At 39.1% G+C, this 18,974-nt stretch overlaps 3 protein-coding genes and 1 non-coding gene across 4 annotated transcripts; 3 read left to right on the plus strand and 1 right to left on the minus strand.

Moving 5' to 3' along the window:
- Nucleotides 1-443: 443 nt before the first annotated feature.
- Nucleotides 444-13,991, plus strand: chadla (chondroadherin-like a). Its single transcript, XM_051941142.1, has 11 exons — nucleotides 444-649; nucleotides 900-1,058; nucleotides 2,515-2,709; nucleotides 2,798-2,953; nucleotides 7,312-7,457; nucleotides 8,394-8,632; nucleotides 9,919-10,184; nucleotides 11,181-11,517; nucleotides 11,602-11,954; nucleotides 12,853-13,019; nucleotides 13,217-13,991. Exons 1-11 carry the CDS (start codon nucleotides 644-646, stop codon nucleotides 13,521-13,523), a joined length of 2,331 nt encoding a protein of 776 aa, XP_051797102.1. The 5' UTR covers nucleotides 444-643; the 3' UTR covers nucleotides 13,524-13,991.
- Nucleotides 3,365-6,076, minus strand: LOC110946111 (zinc-binding protein A33-like). The gene has a single exon (XM_022187691.2). The coding sequence runs from the start codon at nucleotides 5,718-5,720 to the stop codon at nucleotides 4,299-4,301; it is 1,422 nt and encodes a 473-aa protein (XP_022043383.2). The 5' UTR covers nucleotides 5,721-6,076; the 3' UTR covers nucleotides 3,365-4,298.
- Nucleotides 13,992-14,644: 653 nt separating the features above from the next.
- trnaq-cug (transfer RNA glutamine (anticodon CUG)) lies at nucleotides 14,645-14,716 on the plus strand. Its single transcript has one exon. It is a non-coding gene; the product is annotated as a tRNA-Gln (tRNA).
- Nucleotides 14,717-14,931: 215 nt separating this feature from the next.
- rbx1 (ring-box 1, E3 ubiquitin protein ligase) lies at nucleotides 14,932-18,430 on the plus strand. The gene is made up of 5 exons (XM_022218528.2): nucleotides 14,932-15,010; nucleotides 16,770-16,848; nucleotides 16,981-17,051; nucleotides 17,466-17,551; nucleotides 18,266-18,430. Exons 1-5 carry the CDS (start codon nucleotides 14,933-14,935, stop codon nucleotides 18,276-18,278), a joined length of 327 nt encoding a protein of 108 aa, XP_022074220.1. The 5' UTR covers nucleotide 14,932; the 3' UTR covers nucleotides 18,279-18,430.
- The last annotated feature ends 544 nt before the right edge of the window (nucleotides 18,431-18,974 follow it).

An 18,974-nucleotide genomic window follows, 5' to 3' on the forward strand; every position in this document is an offset into this window, starting at 1 on the left:
ATTACAAAAATGAGACACAAAAGAACAATGAACAATCTAGTATTTTACTTTATGATCAAACAACCTGTCATCATCTAGAAATTATTTTTAAATTTACAATCTGCAGTTCATGTCTTCTCTGTAATTTTTACACTTTTTAAAATCGTCCGCGGGCCGGATTGGACCCTCTGGAGGGCCGATTTTGGCCCGCGGGCCGTATGTTCAACACCCCTGATCTGAAGCGTTAATATACATACAACTATATAAAAACTTACTCAGACAACAGCTGTAGAAGTAGTCCAACTGAGTTTCTAGACAGCTTGACCTGGGCCCCTGGGGGCAAAGAAGTTACTTATTTTAAAAAACAAACAAGAATCGGTTAATAACCCACATATATCACCAAACACAGTTGGTTCCTTTATGTGTTTGAGCCTCCAACTGGGCTGAAAATGTAAAGCCAGTGTGTTACTTTGCAGTCAGAGGGCAGAGAGATCAGAGGTCACGCTAAAGAATCTAGCAGAGCCTTGTTCCTGAGCTTACCGGAGCACAGAACATCAGTGGACGCAGAGAGGAATCAAAGATAAACAGCCTAAAGTGGCAGATTTACTCAGAATCCATCTTTAGTTCGAGTCACGAGGGAAGCTGGGACAGCGGGGCGTCCTCCATGAAGGTAAGGCAGGTTTTTGATTTGCTTTGAAGGTGAAACTTTACATCTTTCTTGGACAGATTACTCACGTGACGAGCTAGTCCAGATTTAACGCACTGAGTAGCAAATACATTATAGTAACGTGCTTTTATCTACTTTAGAAGCAGCACGCTATCACTTCAGTGTGTTCAGAATAATAAATGAGTTGCATGACTAACAGCCAAAGCTTAAACGTTTTTTTAATGCATGAGTAACATGTTTTATTGGCACACAGATGCAGTTCTTCTGTGCTGCCGTCTTCCTGCTGCTTTTAACAAGGAGTTTACCCACGGAAGCGAGAAAATGTCCCGGACAGTGCATCTGTGACGGCACCAAACTCACGGTAGCCTGCGTGGAAAAGAACCTAACGGAAATACCGCCGTCTGTAGACGAGGTGAGGATTTCAAATGTGCCTCCTTTTCACTTCACACAGATGTTAGAGGAAGAAACATTCAGTGACAGCTGTGGGCTATTGGGTGATGTTTTTAAAAATGTTATCTTTGTCTAAAATTAATGAGGTCAGTTATATTACTGTAAAGCCACTTGGTTAGTAGCTGACAAGAGGTCCTCATCTTCTTAAAATAACCAACCTAAGCTTTCTTATTAGATGAGATGTTGTGCATACCATGACCAGAAAGAGACAATTCCAGTTAAGGGGCAGAGCAGTGGTGGCCACAGAAACACAAATGGTTTCCAGGCCTGTTAGCAGACCACACATGTACTCATAGAAGTGGAGAAACATCCAGTAACTCCTGCTTTCCTGGCATTTTTTTTTTTTTTTGCAGAATTATTTCTCTGTGCTTGTTGTTGCCTTACAGATGCATTTTAAAAGCACAACCACATACAAGCCAGTAGTTCTGACCAACTAGAAAAAAGTTGTACTGATTTTGTAGCTTGGATGTATGATTACTGTCATTAAAATGTCTTAAAAGACAGTAAAAAATGAATGTCTTTTTATGTGTAAATAAATACCATGTTCTTAGAAGTTAAAGTGTGCATTATTTAGGTTTAGTTGTGTGTTAGAATCAGGCTAATTCCTGGGCAGATTTTCTGTGGTGCAGACGAGGAAGAATCTGGGTTGTCAATGAAATCACAATGTGAGGGATTACTTCCTTAAACACTGTTTATTTTGTCCATATTTGTGCAATACTTCTGTCACTGAAGAGGAAATGCTCTTTTAAGATGCATTTTTACGTGGATTCTTTTGCACAAAGTTACTTTTGTAATGTTGAATACAATCTTTTATAAATTATGTTCCCTGTGGTTGTTGTCCAGGATTTGGTTTTTACTGTTTAAAGACTGTAGGGATGATCTAGCTGTGTCATATTACAGCTTTAAAAAGGCCAAAGACTCTTCCACTGCATCAAAGAAATGACAGAAATAATCATAAAATCATATTTTTATGTACATAGAAGAGCATCGGTATAACTCTGTCACAAGGTAGATTCTTTCTGACAAATACAAATCCTTTCTAAGTGAAATGTACACTGCTTTTTCCTTTTTTGTGTGTAAAATTTCAATCTTTAGGGTTATTTATGTTGAAAATTCAAATTTACATGAGTTTAAAATGTAATTGTCTTATAAGCTTTATAAGCAAAATAAGGTTAAAAACTTACTCCATCGTGGGTGACATAAAAAAGCTTATTATTCTGTATAATATGAGTCGTACTTACTTCTATACTGCAGTCTTGCCTGTATAGAGACATAAACATTTGACCACAATGATTTCCTGAAAAAAAGACGACATTTTGCCACACTAATGAATAATGTTTTCAGCCTGGACACCCCTATAAAAGCTACCACTGTCTGTTAATTCTGTCTGTTGTCTTTTCTTTCAATCATTCTTACAGATTACAGTAAAACTTGACCTGAGGAACAACAACCTTCAGCTGCTATCCAGGGGGGCCTTCATGCACACTCCCTACCTCACCCACCTCAACCTGCAGCGCTGCAACATCATCAAGGTGAAGGAAGGCGCCTTCCGGACACTGGGCCGGGTCGTCTCCCTAAATCTGGCCCACAATAAAATCGACGTCCTTTACCAGGTGGGATCAGCGACACTCTATAACAATCCGATCTTTCTTGGTTCTTGAAATGATGTCGACATGTGAGATTCTCTTATTTTCACTGCAGGAGTCCTTTGACGGCCTCTCCTCCTTGAAGGAGCTTCATCTGGACCATAATCGTATTGAGGAGATCCAGCCAGGTGCCTTCACACAGCTTGGCTTCCTCAACACGCTAAGCCTCACCCACAACCAGCTGGTCTACATCCCCAACATGGCCTTCCAGGTATGAGGAATTATGGTTGAAGACATGAGTCCATCCTAGGGTTGCCACCTTTCAGAGATGAAAATAAAGGACGCCCACCACGGCTCCTTGGGGCCACGGTTCAGTAAAGTTGTAAAGATATTCACAGAATCAGATTTCTGGCATCAATAACTCATCAGATAAACGTCCAAACATAAAAAAATCCTCTTTTCCATCGTTGGAAGGTAGACAAAGTGCTACAAGCCCAGTTTTATCAAAATCAGCTGCAGGAATAACAGTGGTGTCAACAGGAGCCAGTTGAGGGCTGCAGTGATTTTGGTGACACTACAGTGTATAAGAGTGAAGTTATTGAATATCTGTGTCCCTGTTCACAACAGCACATGACTAGGCGAGAGCGGGAATCAAACCGCCAACCCTTTGATCATTGGACGACCCGTTCTCCCACCTGAGCCACAGCTCTCCCTGCAATAAAGCAGCATCAGTGAGATTACAAACCATCCGAGTATTTATTGAACAACTGGAGAAAATATTCTGGAGATTTCCATCAAAACTCAGATGATTATAAAAACAGGAGTTTCCATCTGAAATAAATCTTCACTGAATAAAAGAAATAAATCCTTGAAGGCTCAAGTCTTTCAAAAAACGATTTCCAGGTAAAAACAACAGTTTGCTTTCACGTTATTGCAGCAAATTTCCATGAAAATAAAAAACCTTGACATCATTCTTTTCAGATAGAAGTTGAAACAGTTGGATTAAAATGTTCTGTGATGCTAAACAACAAATCAGTTCCACTGTAGAACAAAATAACAATAATCAGAAACAGAAAGCTGTTTGATTCACTGATCCCAACTCTAAAATGTAAATGAATCACATTAAAACATTTCCAAGACTAAAATAACTCAACAATGAATGAAAGAATCTCAAAAACTAAAAAACGTGACTCAACTCAACCAGAAACAGAAAATATTGGACACAAATGATGAATCCAGAATAAACATTTTCCATCTTTAAACTGATGATGTGATACAGTTTCAATGTTTAATAGATCTTTAACTTCTCTGGATTATTGGTTGTTTAACAAGCTTCTCTGATCTAATTTAAACACACACTGAAGTAAAAGTATATACGATCTAGTTTCAGTAGTTTTTAGCATGTTCAACATTTTTGTTCATGAAAACCATTTTAGGTGTTGATCAAAAAGAAAAAAATGAAGAGGCATCAAATCTGTTTTAAAGACAGAATCAAAGACATGAAGATCAAGAATAAAGGTTTGACTGTGAAGTGTGATGATGAGTTCAGAGAGAAATACAACTGAAATACTTTTTATAGTTGTTGGGTTTGGACAGTTTACTAACTTTCCTGATCATCACAGGGAAATCTCAGTGTGACAGATTCTAATATCAGTGGTTTTGGCCTCACCAGACTGTCCCATATTAAAATATGGGAAGAGTTTCTCAGTGAAAGTGTCTTTGTAAGTGTAGATGGGAGTCGTGTCTTCAGGGTCGTAGAAGGAAACCTCTCCCCTGTCATAGTCCAGCTGGACTCTGATCCTCTGAAGACTCTTCTTCACTCTGACAGTCTGACCATCACCATCAAAGTATTCCCCATTGTGATGATCCAAACAGAAGAATCCATATTCTGGTAAAGGGAACTCTTCATTCTTGTCAGCTGACTGTTTAACCAAACCTATAATCCAGTGAGGATGATCTCCCACCTCCACCATCCAGCTGTGCTTCCCTGAGTTGAAGCCCTCAGAGCCCAGAACATCAGTATACTCAGTGTGTCTCTCTGGATTATCAGGAAGTTGCTGCCCTGTGCCTCGTCTCACACTGGTCAGATCATCAGACAGATAGAGACGGGGGTTTGCAGTGTTTGGGTCCAGAATGACAGGACTGAAGTGGACCTTCTCCTTCATCTTCTCCCAGACTCTGAAGGACAGGTTGCCCAGATGTTTGGCCACATCTGTCAGAGCTCCTGAGAGCAGCTGTGGGTCTGACAGTGAGCTCTGGGCTCTGGCTCTGGTCTGCATTTCTTTATAACCGCTGAGGAACAGTACGTTGTGTTTTTGCAGCTTTTGCTCAACAGCAGAGATGCTGTCTGACAGAGAGGAGATGTGCTCGTGAATGCTCTTCATCTCTCTGCAGATAGTCTTCCTCTTCTGCTCCTCTTCCTCCCTAAGAGCTGCCAGTCTGGACTCCTCTTCCTCTTTCAGGAACTGGTGGAGCTTGTTGAACTCTGCTCTGATCTGCCTCTCTGTGGACAACAGCTGCTCCTTGGAGTGTTCATTCACTTTGTTGTACATTTCCTCCACTTGTTTGTATTTTTCCCTCTTTGCCTGCAGAGACTTTAAGTCAGATTTCAGCTGGTCCTTCAGGTCACTGACTGCTTGTTCTATAGGAACCACTTTGTGATTCTGGTGGAGAGAAAACTCACAGACAGGACACACAAATCTATCATCATCTTTACAGAACAATCGAGCTTCTTCTGGATGTTTACTACACACCACCTCCACTTTCTTTTCTACTTTTTCTGCCTCAAACGAACCAGTTTTCTGTCTCCCAGCAAAGGAATCAGCCAGTTCCTTCAGTGTAAAGGTTATTCCTGGATCATCTTTAGATGATTTTCTCTTACAAATGGGACAGTTTTTGTTTTCAGCTTGTTCCCAGAATTTCTGCAGGCAGCTTGAACAGAAACTGTGGCCGCAGCTCAGAGACACAGGATCTCTGAAAGTCTCTGAACACACATGGCAACTCAGGAAACTTTCAAAGAGAGCAATTTTCTCAGCCATTTCCACTGATTTCCAGATTTATTTTCAATAACAATTCTCACCAAAACACAGCTCTTTGACTTACAGTCCTCCTAGTCAGTGTTCTTCTGTACAGATCCCACAGTTTCATGTAATGGCGTCTCTGCTCTGATCAGCAAAGTAAACTTCGGTTCCTTGTGTTGTGGGTGGAACTGGTTTAAATGAAACTTCCACTTAATTGTGTCTCCATTAGTTGGTGGTGTTTGAATGAATTATCCTTAAACAGCCAGACTCACCAAACACCGGTGTTGTAGAAATGTAGTTTACAGTCCTTCTAGTTTATGTTTTCTTTTAGATATTCCGTAATGGCGTTTCACCTCCGTTCAACAATGTCAACTGTTTCATTTCACTTCCTTGCAAGTAAATGGTTAACAACTGATATCTCATTTTGTCACCACCAGAGGGTGCCATTTGATTTATGAAATACAATGTCCAAAAAAGTTGCTACCTGGATTTAACTAAACAAATAGGTAAGAGCCTTCCATTGGATAAATACTGCAGTGATGAATACATTTCATTTGCAACAACTTATTTAACCCTAGCTGATGCAATTAGGAGCTTCTCATTTCTTCAACAATCATTTTGGAAGACATATCCTAATTGGAGGGCATTTGGTCTTAAATGTTTTTGCATAAATAAACCTTTTCTTTTATAATTTTCTTATACAAATTCATCAATAATACGTAATAAACTATCAAAGGTTTGATTGTCTCAGTTTATACGTCAATTGTACCATTTTTATTCCATGTTTTATTTGTTGTTTGCTAACCCTACTCTAATCACAGTAGCAGGGTTGCTAATGCATGCTAATGTTAGCTTTTTCTCATCAGTAGAAGCTAGATGTTTAGCTAGCTGTTACAGCTGACCAAGAGGACAAAATGACTGATGGAAAACAGCAAAGACGAAGTAAAAATAATTAGTCTTATCCTGATGATATGAGGTAGAGTGAGACAATCAATCAAGGCTGACAGTGTTAGCTTAGCTTTGCTCTACCCATTCTTTAGGAAAGCTGATGATGTCAATTCTAGTGTTTCATGTGATTCACTGTTTTTTTTTCTTCTACCAGCTAAAATGGTTATGCTAACGTGTTGTTGGGCACGTTGCTTGTAAAATTATTATTATTTAAAATATTATGTTGATTAAAAAATACTCCCACGATTACAAGAGACATCAATGAAAAAATAATACCAACAAAGGAGGTTTTAGTTTCATTTTAACAGTTTTATTTGAGATTCAATATTGTCATCACTGGTGTGGCACAAGAAAAAAATGTAATTTTAGGGGGGGCTCCAGACTTATTTGATATTTTAAAAAATATTTTCAAACATTTTTTTTCACCATTTTTTTCATATTTGGTCTCAGGATAAGTTAATTTACACGACAACTACATGTTTTAGTATTTTGTACATGGATTACTTGAAATTTGTAGGGTGGGACGTAAAATGTCCTCTTATTCTGGGATGACCCTGCTGCATACACGCATGCTGCACACATCTTCCATGATTCAAAGAAACACCAAAATACTGTTTGGGATTCCATGTGTGATTCCACAAAGGTCTAACTTCTCTTCCAGGGCCTGCACAACATCAAGTGGCTTCGTCTCAGCCACAACTCCTTGAACAACCTGGCACCCGAGGCTTTCGCTGGACTGTTCACCCTCAACCGCCTCAGCCTGGATCACAATGAGCTGCAGTTCTTCCCCTCACAGACAATGATGAGGTGGGACGATTGAAAGATTATTAGGACCACTATATCATTTTATAATTCATGACTTTTGCCTCTCGATAAGAGCAAACACCACAGCAAACATATAACACAAAAAGCCTGATTGTGTCACCAAAAAAACACCAAAATACTGACCGAATGCTGGCATTGTCACTTGGATGTTCAGATTTCTGACAGAAAACTGACACTGGCTTTTCCTATTTGAGCTGCATTTGATTAAAAACTGTAGTTCCCAGCTGTTTGCTGTAATTTATTTGTTAGGTTTTTGTAAAGATTTTGGTATTCAGTAGGAACCGACCAATTAGGGGAGAGAATCACAGAGTAGAGAACTGAGGAAGTCGTAAGAGATGAGGCCGTTGTTGGTTTTGATCTTTTCATGGCAGTTTTTGATAGCATTTTTGATTGGTTAAAAAAAAAATTGAATTTGTCAGTTTTGCCCTTTAAACCTTTAAAAGTTTTAATTTATAATGTGAATTAGTGATTCATAGAGGATTTAAGGGTCCTCTCAGATGACAATCAAGTCTTTTCTTTTACCTTGCTAACACGTCTGTGTGGTGCTTTTTAGATGCTGGAAGTTACATAATGAGGAAAATAAGCCGTCAATAGATCTTAAAACTGCCAAACCACTAAATATGTAGCTCTGATACACAGAGACATTGTTAGGGGTTAAATCAATGACTTCAGAGGGACTTTCACAAACAAATTTGCCATTAGTGAAGTTATGCTACATGATGCTTTTGGGTATTTGCTGGGGTTTTAGTTTTAGTTGTTCATGCATTGTAAACAATTAAAGTAAAAACTGCTCAAGTATTTGCTTCTGAGAGAGAACAGAGGGGAGAAACAGTTAATTAAAAAACACCCACTTTTAGTAATTGTCAGCAGCAGTTCATTTGTCTCAGTGTCTTATGTTATTCTCTCCCGCCTCTAAAGACTCCGTGAGGTTACACGTCTGGACATGAGCCACAACCCCATGACCTACCTCGGGGAAGAAGCCATCTCCATGGCAAAGCTGACACATCTCTACCTCAACCACATGTCCCTTCAGGACCTGTCAGACCAGGCTTTGTCCGGAGCGCCTCTTCTGTCCCACTTGGACCTCAGCCACAATCAGCTTCGTTCCCTGGAGCCTCTCTTAGGCCCCAAACAGCTAACCAGCCTCAACCTGACAGGTAGTACAGTATTCTGGCTTTATTTGTTACCCACAAATGTGAACATGCTGTCCTGAGAGGGTCAAAGGTTGTATTTCACCCCAACATAGAAGCATGGTTAAGGAATGTATTTCAGGCTGTTTGTTATCATCTTTACTTATGTTGCGTCCATGAGTGAAACACGTTTCAGAGGTGTCAAATTCATCTTACTTCAGGGAACACATTCAGCCCAATTTGATCTCAAGTGGGCTGGGCCGGTTAATTCACAGCATAACATCCTATAAATGACCACAACTCAAGTTTTTCCTTTGTTTTAGTGCAAAAATGTTCACATTTAAGGAATTATCTTTTTACAAAACATTACAACATTAACAACCTGGAATTTCTTAAGAAAAATAGATTCAGTTTCAACAACATTATGACTCAGTTTATCATTTACACATTTTAACTTACAGATCACAGAGTGTCTACAAAGGAACACAACAAAACGAACGATACCCTATTTTACTTTATGGTCAAAACAAGAAAAGTCAGACAAAAAAAGACAAAATAATACAAAAACGAGACACAAAATGACAAAAGCAAGAAACAAAACGACAAAAAATGAGAAAAACGACACGAAACAAAACAAAAAAAGAGACAAAAAATTGGACAAAAAGTTACAAAGTGACAAAAAATGGATAAAAATGCCAAAAACAAGACAAAAATTACATTAACAGCACAGATAAGACAAAAAATTATTTAAAAAAGAAACAAAACGACAACAAAAAATCGACATACACAAATGACACAAAAAAAAACACAAAAGGCCAAAAATGATGCTCAAAATACCAAATAAAGGAAAACACATAATCACAAAAATAATACAAAAAAACAGAAGCGAGACCAAAAGGAAAGACAAAACGACAAAAGTCAGACAAAAACAATACAAAATATTCCAAAAACGAGACAAAATGACAAAAGAGCCATGAGCAATCTAGTATTTTACTTTATGATCAAAACAACTTGTCATGGTCGAGAAATAATTTTAAATTTATAGTTTTACTAATTTACAAACTGCAGATTGCAAATTTCAAACTTTACAAAGTCGTACCGTGGGCCAATTGGACCCTCTGGAGGGCCATATGTTTGACACCCCTGCACTAAATCAACAGATGCTTATTAACTGAGTCCTCGTGTCTTTGCGTAGCAGACTGAGACCTAAAAGGACAATGAAATGTTTTTATCTAAGTGGAAGTAAGGAAAAAGGAGAACAATAGTCTACCCAGTTAATCATTAACACTTGCTGAACATCATCTTTCTTCAAGGCAACCAAATCTACTGTAACTGCTACATGCGGCCCCTGAAGGAGTGGGCGAGAGTCGGCGGTGTGAAGCTGCTGGGTTCCTGCTCTGGACCTCCTCACCTCTCAGATGAGCTCCTGGAGGCCGTCGCTCCTCTGGATCTGCGATGCCACAGCAGAGAAGAGACACTGAAGGAGGAGGAGGAGGATGAGAGCACAGCAAACACCACACCCATACCCACAGCCAAGCCCAAGCAGAAAGCTAAGTGTCCAGCTAACTGTGAATGCAATGTGAGTGAACTAACTGAATTTTGTGCACTCCCATAAGTGTTTTGCTCCACTCCACCTCCAACATTTGCTGCCCTATTGAAGAATGGAAGCAGGAAAAGTTCAACGACTTCTGTAGTTTTTTTCTGAAATGGTTTCAGTCTATGCAGTTCCCCTATACTGCTGTCTTACTGCTGCCTTTAGCCCTCCTGTTGTCCTTTTTGGGCGCCAAAAAATATTGTTTCCTTGTCTGTAAAAAATAGAAAAATTCAGCAAAAAAATTCCACAAATTTCTGAAAATTTTCAAAACCTTCAGGAAGAAAATTCCAATAATTCCTAAAAGTTTTATTCCTAAAAAATACCCCAAATTTGGCGAGAAAATTCCTGTAAATATTTTTAAAAATGAGTAAAAATCTTCCCAAAAAATCCTAAAAATATCTAAAGTGATTCCATATATATCAGTAAAATTTGTAATATTTTCTTTAAGAACATTCACATAAAAATCAACCAAATTCGCTGGATTTTGGTTGATTTTATGTGAATGTTCTTAAGAAACATTTTTAACATTTCTTTTTTCCACTAAAAAATGTTCAAAAATTTCTCTAAAATGTTGAAAATGTGGACATCAGAAGTTTCACTGTGAAAATATATATTTTTCTAAATTTTCAAGCTTTAAACCGGGTCAATTTTGGTCCGCAGGACAACACGAGGGTTAACAAAATATCCCAGAGAGTGTAACTGTGAAAGCACCAAACTCACGGTTTCAGTTCAATATGCATATTTATGTGCATATTGCAGTCCACAGTTTCATACTACGAGCCTGCTGGGTGCCACAGCAACCAGGAAATGATGAAGATTAGGAGAAATAATGACTGAGCTATTTCTACGACATTTCTAAGTGACCCCAAACTTTCGAACGGTCGTGTAAGTTAGTGAAATGTGTATGTAAGAACAAAAAAGACAAAAAATGCAGCAGTAAATGAGCTATTACAAATATTGTTTATATTTGGCCCTCGATAGATTGAAGCCCAGCACGCTACCTGTGAGGATCGGGGTTATACTAAAGTCCCGCGAGGTTTCCCCACCAAGACGCAGCTCCTTGATCTCCGCGGGAACCACTTCCACCACCTTCCCGCCAACAGCTTCCCAGGCTCCAGCCAAGTGGTTTCTCTTCACTTGGAGTTCTGCAAAATCCACGAAATCGAAGACGGCGCTTTCCAGGGGATGAAAAAGCTGCTTTATTTGTATCTCTCTGACAATGACCTCACATTCTTGGACTCTAGAGTGTTTGCTGGAACACCCGAGCTCACCTACCTCCACCTGGAAGGGAACCGGCTGGCAAAGTTCCCAGGGTCAGGTCAGTGGTTCGTCTCATTAACTTTGTTGGTTTGCACACTGAAATGAGAATTAAAATATGGATTTTTATGTGTGTATCCTACAGCTCTGTCACTCCTCCCAAATCTGTTTGTGTTGCACATGGAGCGAAATGCCATCTCCAAACTACAGCCCGCAGGTTTACTGTCCTCAGTGGCTCCTAAACTTAAGGAACTGTACTTGAGCAATAACACCATAATTGTCATCGCCAAGGGTGCTCTGGACTCTGCTTCCCTCAGTACACTTCATCTAGATTCAAATCAGCTGACTGTAGTACCTACCCAGGCTCTGTCTGAGGCCTCTAACCTGGAGGAGCTGAACCTGTCTCACAACTCATTTCGCTGGGTTGGACCAAAAGCCTTCCAGCCTGTCCACCAAAGTCTGAAGAGGCTTTACATGGATCACACTGGAATAGAGAAGGTACCTTTTTAGTGGGGAAATCATCCATATTTTGCATGTTTTCTCCTTGGTTCTTTATTTCTGCATTTATGTTGTTTCTTTAATCTATTATATCATCGTTGGAAGAACATGGGGGATAAAATTGTGAGGCGGAAATATCATGCTTGAAGAAATACCATGCAGTAATGGTGACGACAACATGTTCCAAATTGGAAAGATGAGATATGTCAATGTCAGAGACTTCAAGGGTAAAGTCCTGATTGTAACCAGAGAGTAGTGGATGAACCACGATGCGGAGATGAAGTCAGGGAAAATGTCCCGAGAAATGGAACCAATTGAAGCATCAGATTTCAGAAACTGATGATGCCATTAAGAGAATATAAGCACTCCTTTCAGTGTTTTCTATTGAGCTCATTTAACATGTTGACTAATTACTTTTTTGTTATCTTTTTTTTATTTTGAAATAAGCAGATAAAGCCATGGCTGAGCATTTCCACCTTAAAATTGTAGTGAAATATTAATAGTCTCAAAAAGACTTCCAGGGTTTGATAAGTTTCAAACCAAAGGAACCAATTCTGTGAACTTTCAGGGTTTAGGCCTTCTGTATTGTTATTCTTTTTCAGAGTCAGTTTGAGCAAGAACGAATGAATTACCAAGGTATTGCAACTTACCAATGTGAAGTATAGAATAGTTTTACAGTGTTTGAGCAGGGTTATGGGTGAGCCGATGTGCTCGAGCTGCAGTGAGTGAGGAAGACTGAAGGAAGAGGCAAGGATGTCATAGATCTGCTCATAGAGTTACCTGTAAGCCATTTACAGGCAGGAGGAGATCATTTCCATGAAGGAAAAATGTGCATTGAGGCCATTTTTATTAAAAGCAGAGCTTGACAATCATCTCTTTCTGTTATACCACTGACCAGATGTCCAGTGAAGCTCTGCTAGGGCTGGGCTCGGGGCTGAGGGCTCTGACTGTGAGAGGAAACCAGCTGAAGGAACTTCCTGACCTGAGTCCACTCACCGGCCTGGAGGTGATCGACCTTCGAGACAACCCCCTACTGTGCGACTGTCCTCTGTTGCCCCTTCGCAGGTCAGTGCAGCTTCCCTTGAATTAGGGTTTTGCAGAGAAATGTCGCCAGATATTAACATTTTGGACAGCACGGTTGCACAAATGGCATGGAAATCTTTGTTTAAGGAAGTGTATTCATCTGTTTACCTACATTGTTTGCTGACAGCTTTATTAACAAAAATAATTTGAATCCTTGTCTCGTTGTGTCTGTCGCTCAGGTGGATGGAGAGTGTGAGTTTGGAGGTGATTGCAACCTGCGGTCATCCTCCTGAGCTCAGAGGTCAGAAGGTCAAGGATGTCCATGTCTTCACATCATGCCCAGAAAACATCTCTCCTCCATCCAAGAAGGTCGTCATGGAAGCCAAACCTCCAAAAATAAAGAAATCCAAACCTAGCTCCTCAAAATCCCCTGGAGTCAAAGCTATGCATGAAAAGCCCAAAACTAAAGCAGCCAAACCAGCCAAGAAGCAGACTCCAAGAAAACCTGTGACGCTTAAAAAGACAAAGAACAAGAAGATACTTTAATAAGTGAATTTAACTCATTAAGTTCAGTTAGTGTCTAGCTTGTTTCTCGTTTTCTGTTTAGTTGGTTGTGGCAGTCTGATAGATAGATAGATAGATAGATAGATAGATAGATAGATAGATAGATAGATAGATAGATAGATAGATAGATAGATAGATAGATAGATAGATAGATAGATAGATAGATACTTTATTCATCCCGAGGGACATTCAAGATGTTTCTATAAATTAAACCACTTTATAATACAACTCTTTGTGGACTTTGCATGCTGTTTTTTGATATCATTATGGAGGTGGGAACATATTACACCGATAAGATTCGTCAAGAGATAATAAAACACAAAAGACAGTCTTATTGAATATTTAGTTCAGAGTGTTCAGCCCATCTAAAACAATATACCACATTGTTGGATCAGTTAGTGAAAATAAATTGAAAACAGCTGTGATTTCCAGTGAGCCTACATGCATGAATCTGGTTATAAAAATGACCTTTTTTGGACCAGTCTTGGTTGAATGGCTTGTGTCTATCTGTACGTCGGCATCGTGTCTGCAGATGAATTGAAAAAGTCTGATTGTGAGAGGTCATCGTCCTCAGGAAATAATGCAGGAAGATTTGTGAAAGTCAAAGAAATATGACAAAAAACTTTTGCAGCTGTAGTCAGAAGGTAGAGAATGAATCGTAGTACTTCTAATCAGAGTTGCAGTGTTCATCCTCCTTAAGTGACATCCTAGACAATATGCACAATCTGTGCTTTAGACTTGACAAAGTGATTATTAATGATAAAATCAGAGATTCTGTGACAGTTCAGACAATGTGAAAGACAGACCAAACACCTGCTGTTCAGAGTAGAAGTAATGCAGTTGGTGTAAGGTCATGTGTGACATTTTTCAGAGATTTATCCACCAGTAAGCAGAGGTTGAACTCCTAAAGCCATGATGAGAACAGTGACAACCATACATGTACTTTTTATTAGAAAATATGACACGTGTGTGAAGGTGCCTGATTCCACTGACTTTCTGGAGTAAAGTAGTGAAAACGTATCTAACACAAAAAAACATAATCCATGATCAGCTGTGTAATATGTACAGATAGAATAGTATTGAGGGATCTGCACCAGCATGGTGGTTCCATGGTGTAATGGTTAGCACTCTGGACTCTGAATCCAGCGATCCGAGTTCAAATCTCGGTGGAACCTGAAATCATTTACTTTTAGTGCGCTTCTCATTCAATGTAGTAATACAATGAAATTTTCTAAAGCAGCAGAAAACATAGTCAACCATTTTCCACATACCTAATATTTTTATACAAACGGTTATAATATGTGATTAGTGGTTGGTATCCCGGATTCTGACGCAAACTGTCGTGTTTCTTCCGGGTCAGCTCCTCGTCACGTCAAACTTCCTCGTCTAAGATGGCAGCAGCTATGGATGTAGATACGCCGAGCGGCACGAACAGCGGAGCGAGCAAGAAGCGATTTGAAGTGAAGAAGGTACGGTTGTGTAAAATAATTCAGTGAGAAAGGGGAGCTTTTAATCTGCCAGACGTGTCAAATTGCCGACAACGCAGCTCATATTACTATCGAGGTAGCCACCTTCCGTTAGCATGCTAACGCTAGCGCTAACTCCCTGTAGCTCAGCGCCGTTTACCACAGTAGCTATGTAGCCGTTAGCGCCATGAATCTGCACTTCAGTTTTAGGGACTACAGTGAAAACATGCTTGTATATAGTGAAGGCATGTGGATCACAATGTGTTAAATTCGTTGCGATACAACGATGTCATCGACAAATCCAGAAAAATAGTTCCAACGTTAAACTTTAGCTAACAGCTGGGCTCCTAATACGGTTAATTAAATTAGCCTAGCTAGCTAAGCATCTTTTCTGGAGGTTTCTCGAGAAATGCATACTATTAAAGTCCCTTTTTGATATTGATTTGATTGTTTTCATGAATATTACCTTCCTGTGTCTGACTTACATTGTATGCTCTCATTTTCTGTCACTCATCAGGCGTTTGTTTTTACTCGTTTGTGTCGTAATGTGACAGCTTACCTGAAAAGCAGCAGAAAATTCAGTTACACCTTGCTGTTGAGATTTACATCAACATTTTGAGTGGTATTTAGGATGTGGAAATGGAATATGAAGCTGTGCCCTTACCCTTTTAAAAATGAAACCTGCACAGAAAATAGGTTATTAATCAAATAAAAGGTTACTCTGAGCAACCTTGTCTTTCCTCCATCAGGCATTTGTCAGATGGTTTGACACTGGTAAAAGCATCCAGATCAGACAGGGATCTGGAGCACGCTGTTTAATTCAAGGCCTTTTATTCTAAAAGCAGATGTGTCAACACTGCTTTGTCTGAGATGCACCTGTTTCAGCTGAAGATGTGCAGCAAACCCTACTTTTTACTGGCCTGCATCTGCGGTTTTTGGTTGTAGATAGCAATTAGATCTGACTTTGCACTCATCATACACAGCCTTGTGCTGCTGAGTGAAATGATCAGCCAGCTTGTGAAGTAAAAGAAGTCCCCTAAAAAACAAGCCCTCAAATCTACATAAACAATGTTCTATCAGATAGGCTGTTGTAAATTAGTTCCTCATTGTCCAAGTTGTTTTGATCATGAAGTAAAGTATGAGATTGCTCTTTGTTTTTTTCTCATTTGTGTCTCGTTTTTGTAATATTTTGCCGTGTTTTTGCAGTTTTTTTGTCAGATTTTTGTTGTTTGTCTCACGTTTTTGTCCTTTTGTCTTTCCTTTTGTCTTGCTTGTGTTTTTGTCTTATTTTTGTCATTTCGTGTTTTGCTTTGTTCATTGTTTTGGATATCGTTTGCGTCTCTAACTTTTTTGTCAATTTTTTTGCCTGTTTTTGCTTTATGTCTGTCATTTGTTTCGTTTTTTGTGATTTCGTTTCTCATTTTTGTAATATTTTGTCTTTGTTTTTTTGTCTTCTTTTTAAAGTAAAATACATCATTCAGTTCCAGATACCTATGACTAAATGTTGTGTTCCTTTGTAGACACACTGTGATCTGTAAGTTGTAATGTGTAAATGATAAACTGTGGCATAATGTTGCTGAAATTGAACTTATTTTTCTCAAGAAATTGCACTAAAACAAAGGAAAAATTACGAGTTGTGGTTATTTATAGGTTATTATGCTGTGATTTACTGGTTGCTTGAGATTGAATTGAACTGAATGTGGCCCCTGAGCTACAGTGAACATCTTGGTCAGATAACATCCGTTTTCTTACCTTCCTCCAGTGGAATGCTGTGGCGCTGTGGGCCTGGGACATCGTGGTGGACAACTGCGCTATCTGTAGGAACCACATCATGGATCTCTGTGAGTTCACTTGGACTCCCTTTTCATAAATATATTGAATAGAAATAATAAATGTTTTTGTCAAAATTAGGGATGTTAGGCTTCTACAAGGCTCTGACTGCTTTGTTTTCTCATTTCTCTTTCCTCCATCAGGCATAGAGTGTCAGGCCAACCAAGCTTCTGCTACCTCTGAAGAGTGCACTGTAGCCTGGGGTGTCTGCAATGTCAGTTTCCATTTATGTTTCTAACATGTTTCTCTGCAACGTCATTATGTTTTTTCACCAGTCAAGTGCAGGTCTGAGTGGTACCAGGGACGTTGTGTCTAGAAATGTTTTGTGCAATTTCTAACGATCTTATCCAGCAAATGCCATTACAGTGGTCCCTCGTCTATAGTGTACTTCTGTTGAAACTAGGGATGTCATCTCATTGGTGATGCTCCATCACAGTTTTAAAACGTCACATAGGACATTTCTAAACAGCAGCATCACAAATCTGCTTGAAAAAAAGATCCCCAGGTTGTTCAAACCAATGTAATTAAATAGAAACTAAATCATACAAGTTTAGGTTTTTAATTATTTTTGATACTGTGAAGTTCAGTAAGGCTTATATTGAACTCCTGTTTTTATTTTCTTCTCCAGCATGCTTTCCATTTCCACTGTATTTCTCGCTGGCTGAAAACCAGACAGGTGTGTCCTCTGGACAACAGGGAGTGGGAGTTTCAGAAGTAAGTATTGTCCATTTTCATTTTACATAGAAGAGCCATGAAAATAATCAGTTGGAATAAATTGTACAGATCCAACAAACCCATGATTCATTCAGTTAAGAGTGTTGAAATTCCACACAAATTATGTATAAAACGTAAACTTTACCAGTCAATGTCCAGAAGAGATTTGAAAGTAAGTAAGTAAAAGGAGCAGAGATTTTCATAAAACCAAGATTTAGGACCAAATTAATGCAGCGTTGCATTTCTGTGAATTTAGATGAGGAATCAAAAGAATCTAAATCACACAAGATTAAACAAACGTAATTAAAACCAGTATATTATTAAAATACAAAGAAATGAATTGAGAGTATCATAGTGTTGTTATGAGAGAAAACTTTGACTGTGAGAGCAGCTGTAGGCCACTCAGACTTTATCGTCATTTGTTTTTTGTTTTTAATGCTTTTTGTAAACTGATTGTTATAAAGAGGCAGATTACATACATTTATTCTTCTTTCTGCATCCTTTTCATTCAGAAGTTTGGAAACTTTTGTTTTGTGTTGAACTACTAACTAATTACAGTAACATATTTCCTCTGTAGTTCAGATTTTTGGAGGAATTTCTATTTTTGTGATGGTTTCCTGGTTGCTTTTTTTGTTGCATCAGACAGGTAAAAGTTGTGAATATTTCTTGAAGTGAGCAGCTGAACTGACAGCATTTCTCCCTCCGTTTCCACAGATATGGACACTAGCTTTATCATCGCTGACCTCTTTCTTGGCTTCTGCAGTCATCACCCTCACTGCGTCTTTATTCCCTCCTGCCTGTAATACTAGTTGTTTTGTTTTTCACCCAAAGTTTGGTTTGTTGTAAGTACAGAAATAAACAGGAATGTGTTCACAAACAGCTTGCTGTACTTGTGCCGGCAGGAGGTTTTTTTTAACATTCTGCGTTTTTTAATGAATAAATTAAAATGAGCTGCTTTGGTTAGGGTTAGATGGATGATACACCTGATTGATTTAGTTAATGAGCTACATTTCGGTGGACGGAAAGCTGACCACGGTGGCAGGAATTTGCCCGGTCAGATCGGCTTTTATGCTCGTGAGGGCCAGACCTGTCCATGTGTCACGGAGCAGTAATCCTCTGGCTGAAACAGATGTTCTGGTTGGATTAAGCAGCCTGTTGACCTACTCTCCCTCTGGGGCTGGTCTAAACCACGACACCACGTCTCGTCAGTCTCAGTTAAAAACAAGTCAAGAGGTAAAAGCGTTGAACCAGCTGATTAATTACGGTAAAACCTACTTGACTGGGACTGGAATGAACAGTTTTTATTAACCCTCGTGACCTTCTGCAGATCAAAATTGACCCGGTTTGAAAATGTGGAAAAATATATTTTCACAGTGAAACTTCTGATGTCCACTAGAGGGGTAACGGTACACGTATTCGTACC

Source organism: Acanthochromis polyacanthus, chromosome 21 (assembly GCF_021347895.1).
Source record: "Acanthochromis polyacanthus isolate Apoly-LR-REF ecotype Palm Island chromosome 21, KAUST_Apoly_ChrSc, whole genome shotgun sequence".
NCBI lineage: Eukaryota > Metazoa > Chordata > Actinopteri > Pomacentridae > Acanthochromis > Acanthochromis polyacanthus.

Coding starts and splice junctions, on each gene's coding strand:
- chadla (XM_051941142.1), top strand. Junction 7,458..8,393: donor CCCTCACAGACAATGATGAG/GTGGGACGATTG, acceptor CCGCCTCTAAAG/ACTCCGTGAGGTTACACGTC. Junction 8,633..9,918: donor AACCAGCCTCAACCTGACAG/GTAGTACAGTAT, acceptor TCTTTCTTCAAG/GCAACCAAATCTACTGTAAC.
- LOC110946111 (XM_022187691.2), bottom strand. CDS start 5,720: ATGGCTGAGAAAATTGCTCTCTTTGAAAGTTTCCTGAGTTGCCATGTG.
- rbx1 (XM_022218528.2), top strand. CDS start 14,933: ATGGCAGCAGCTATGGATGTAGATACGCCGAGCGGCACGAACAGCGGA. Junction 15,011..16,769: donor AGCGATTTGAAGTGAAGAAG/GTACGGTTGTGT, acceptor ACCTTCCTCCAG/TGGAATGCTGTGGCGCTGTG. Junction 17,052..17,465: donor TAGCCTGGGGTGTCTGCAAT/GTCAGTTTCCAT, acceptor TTTCTTCTCCAG/CATGCTTTCCATTTCCACTG.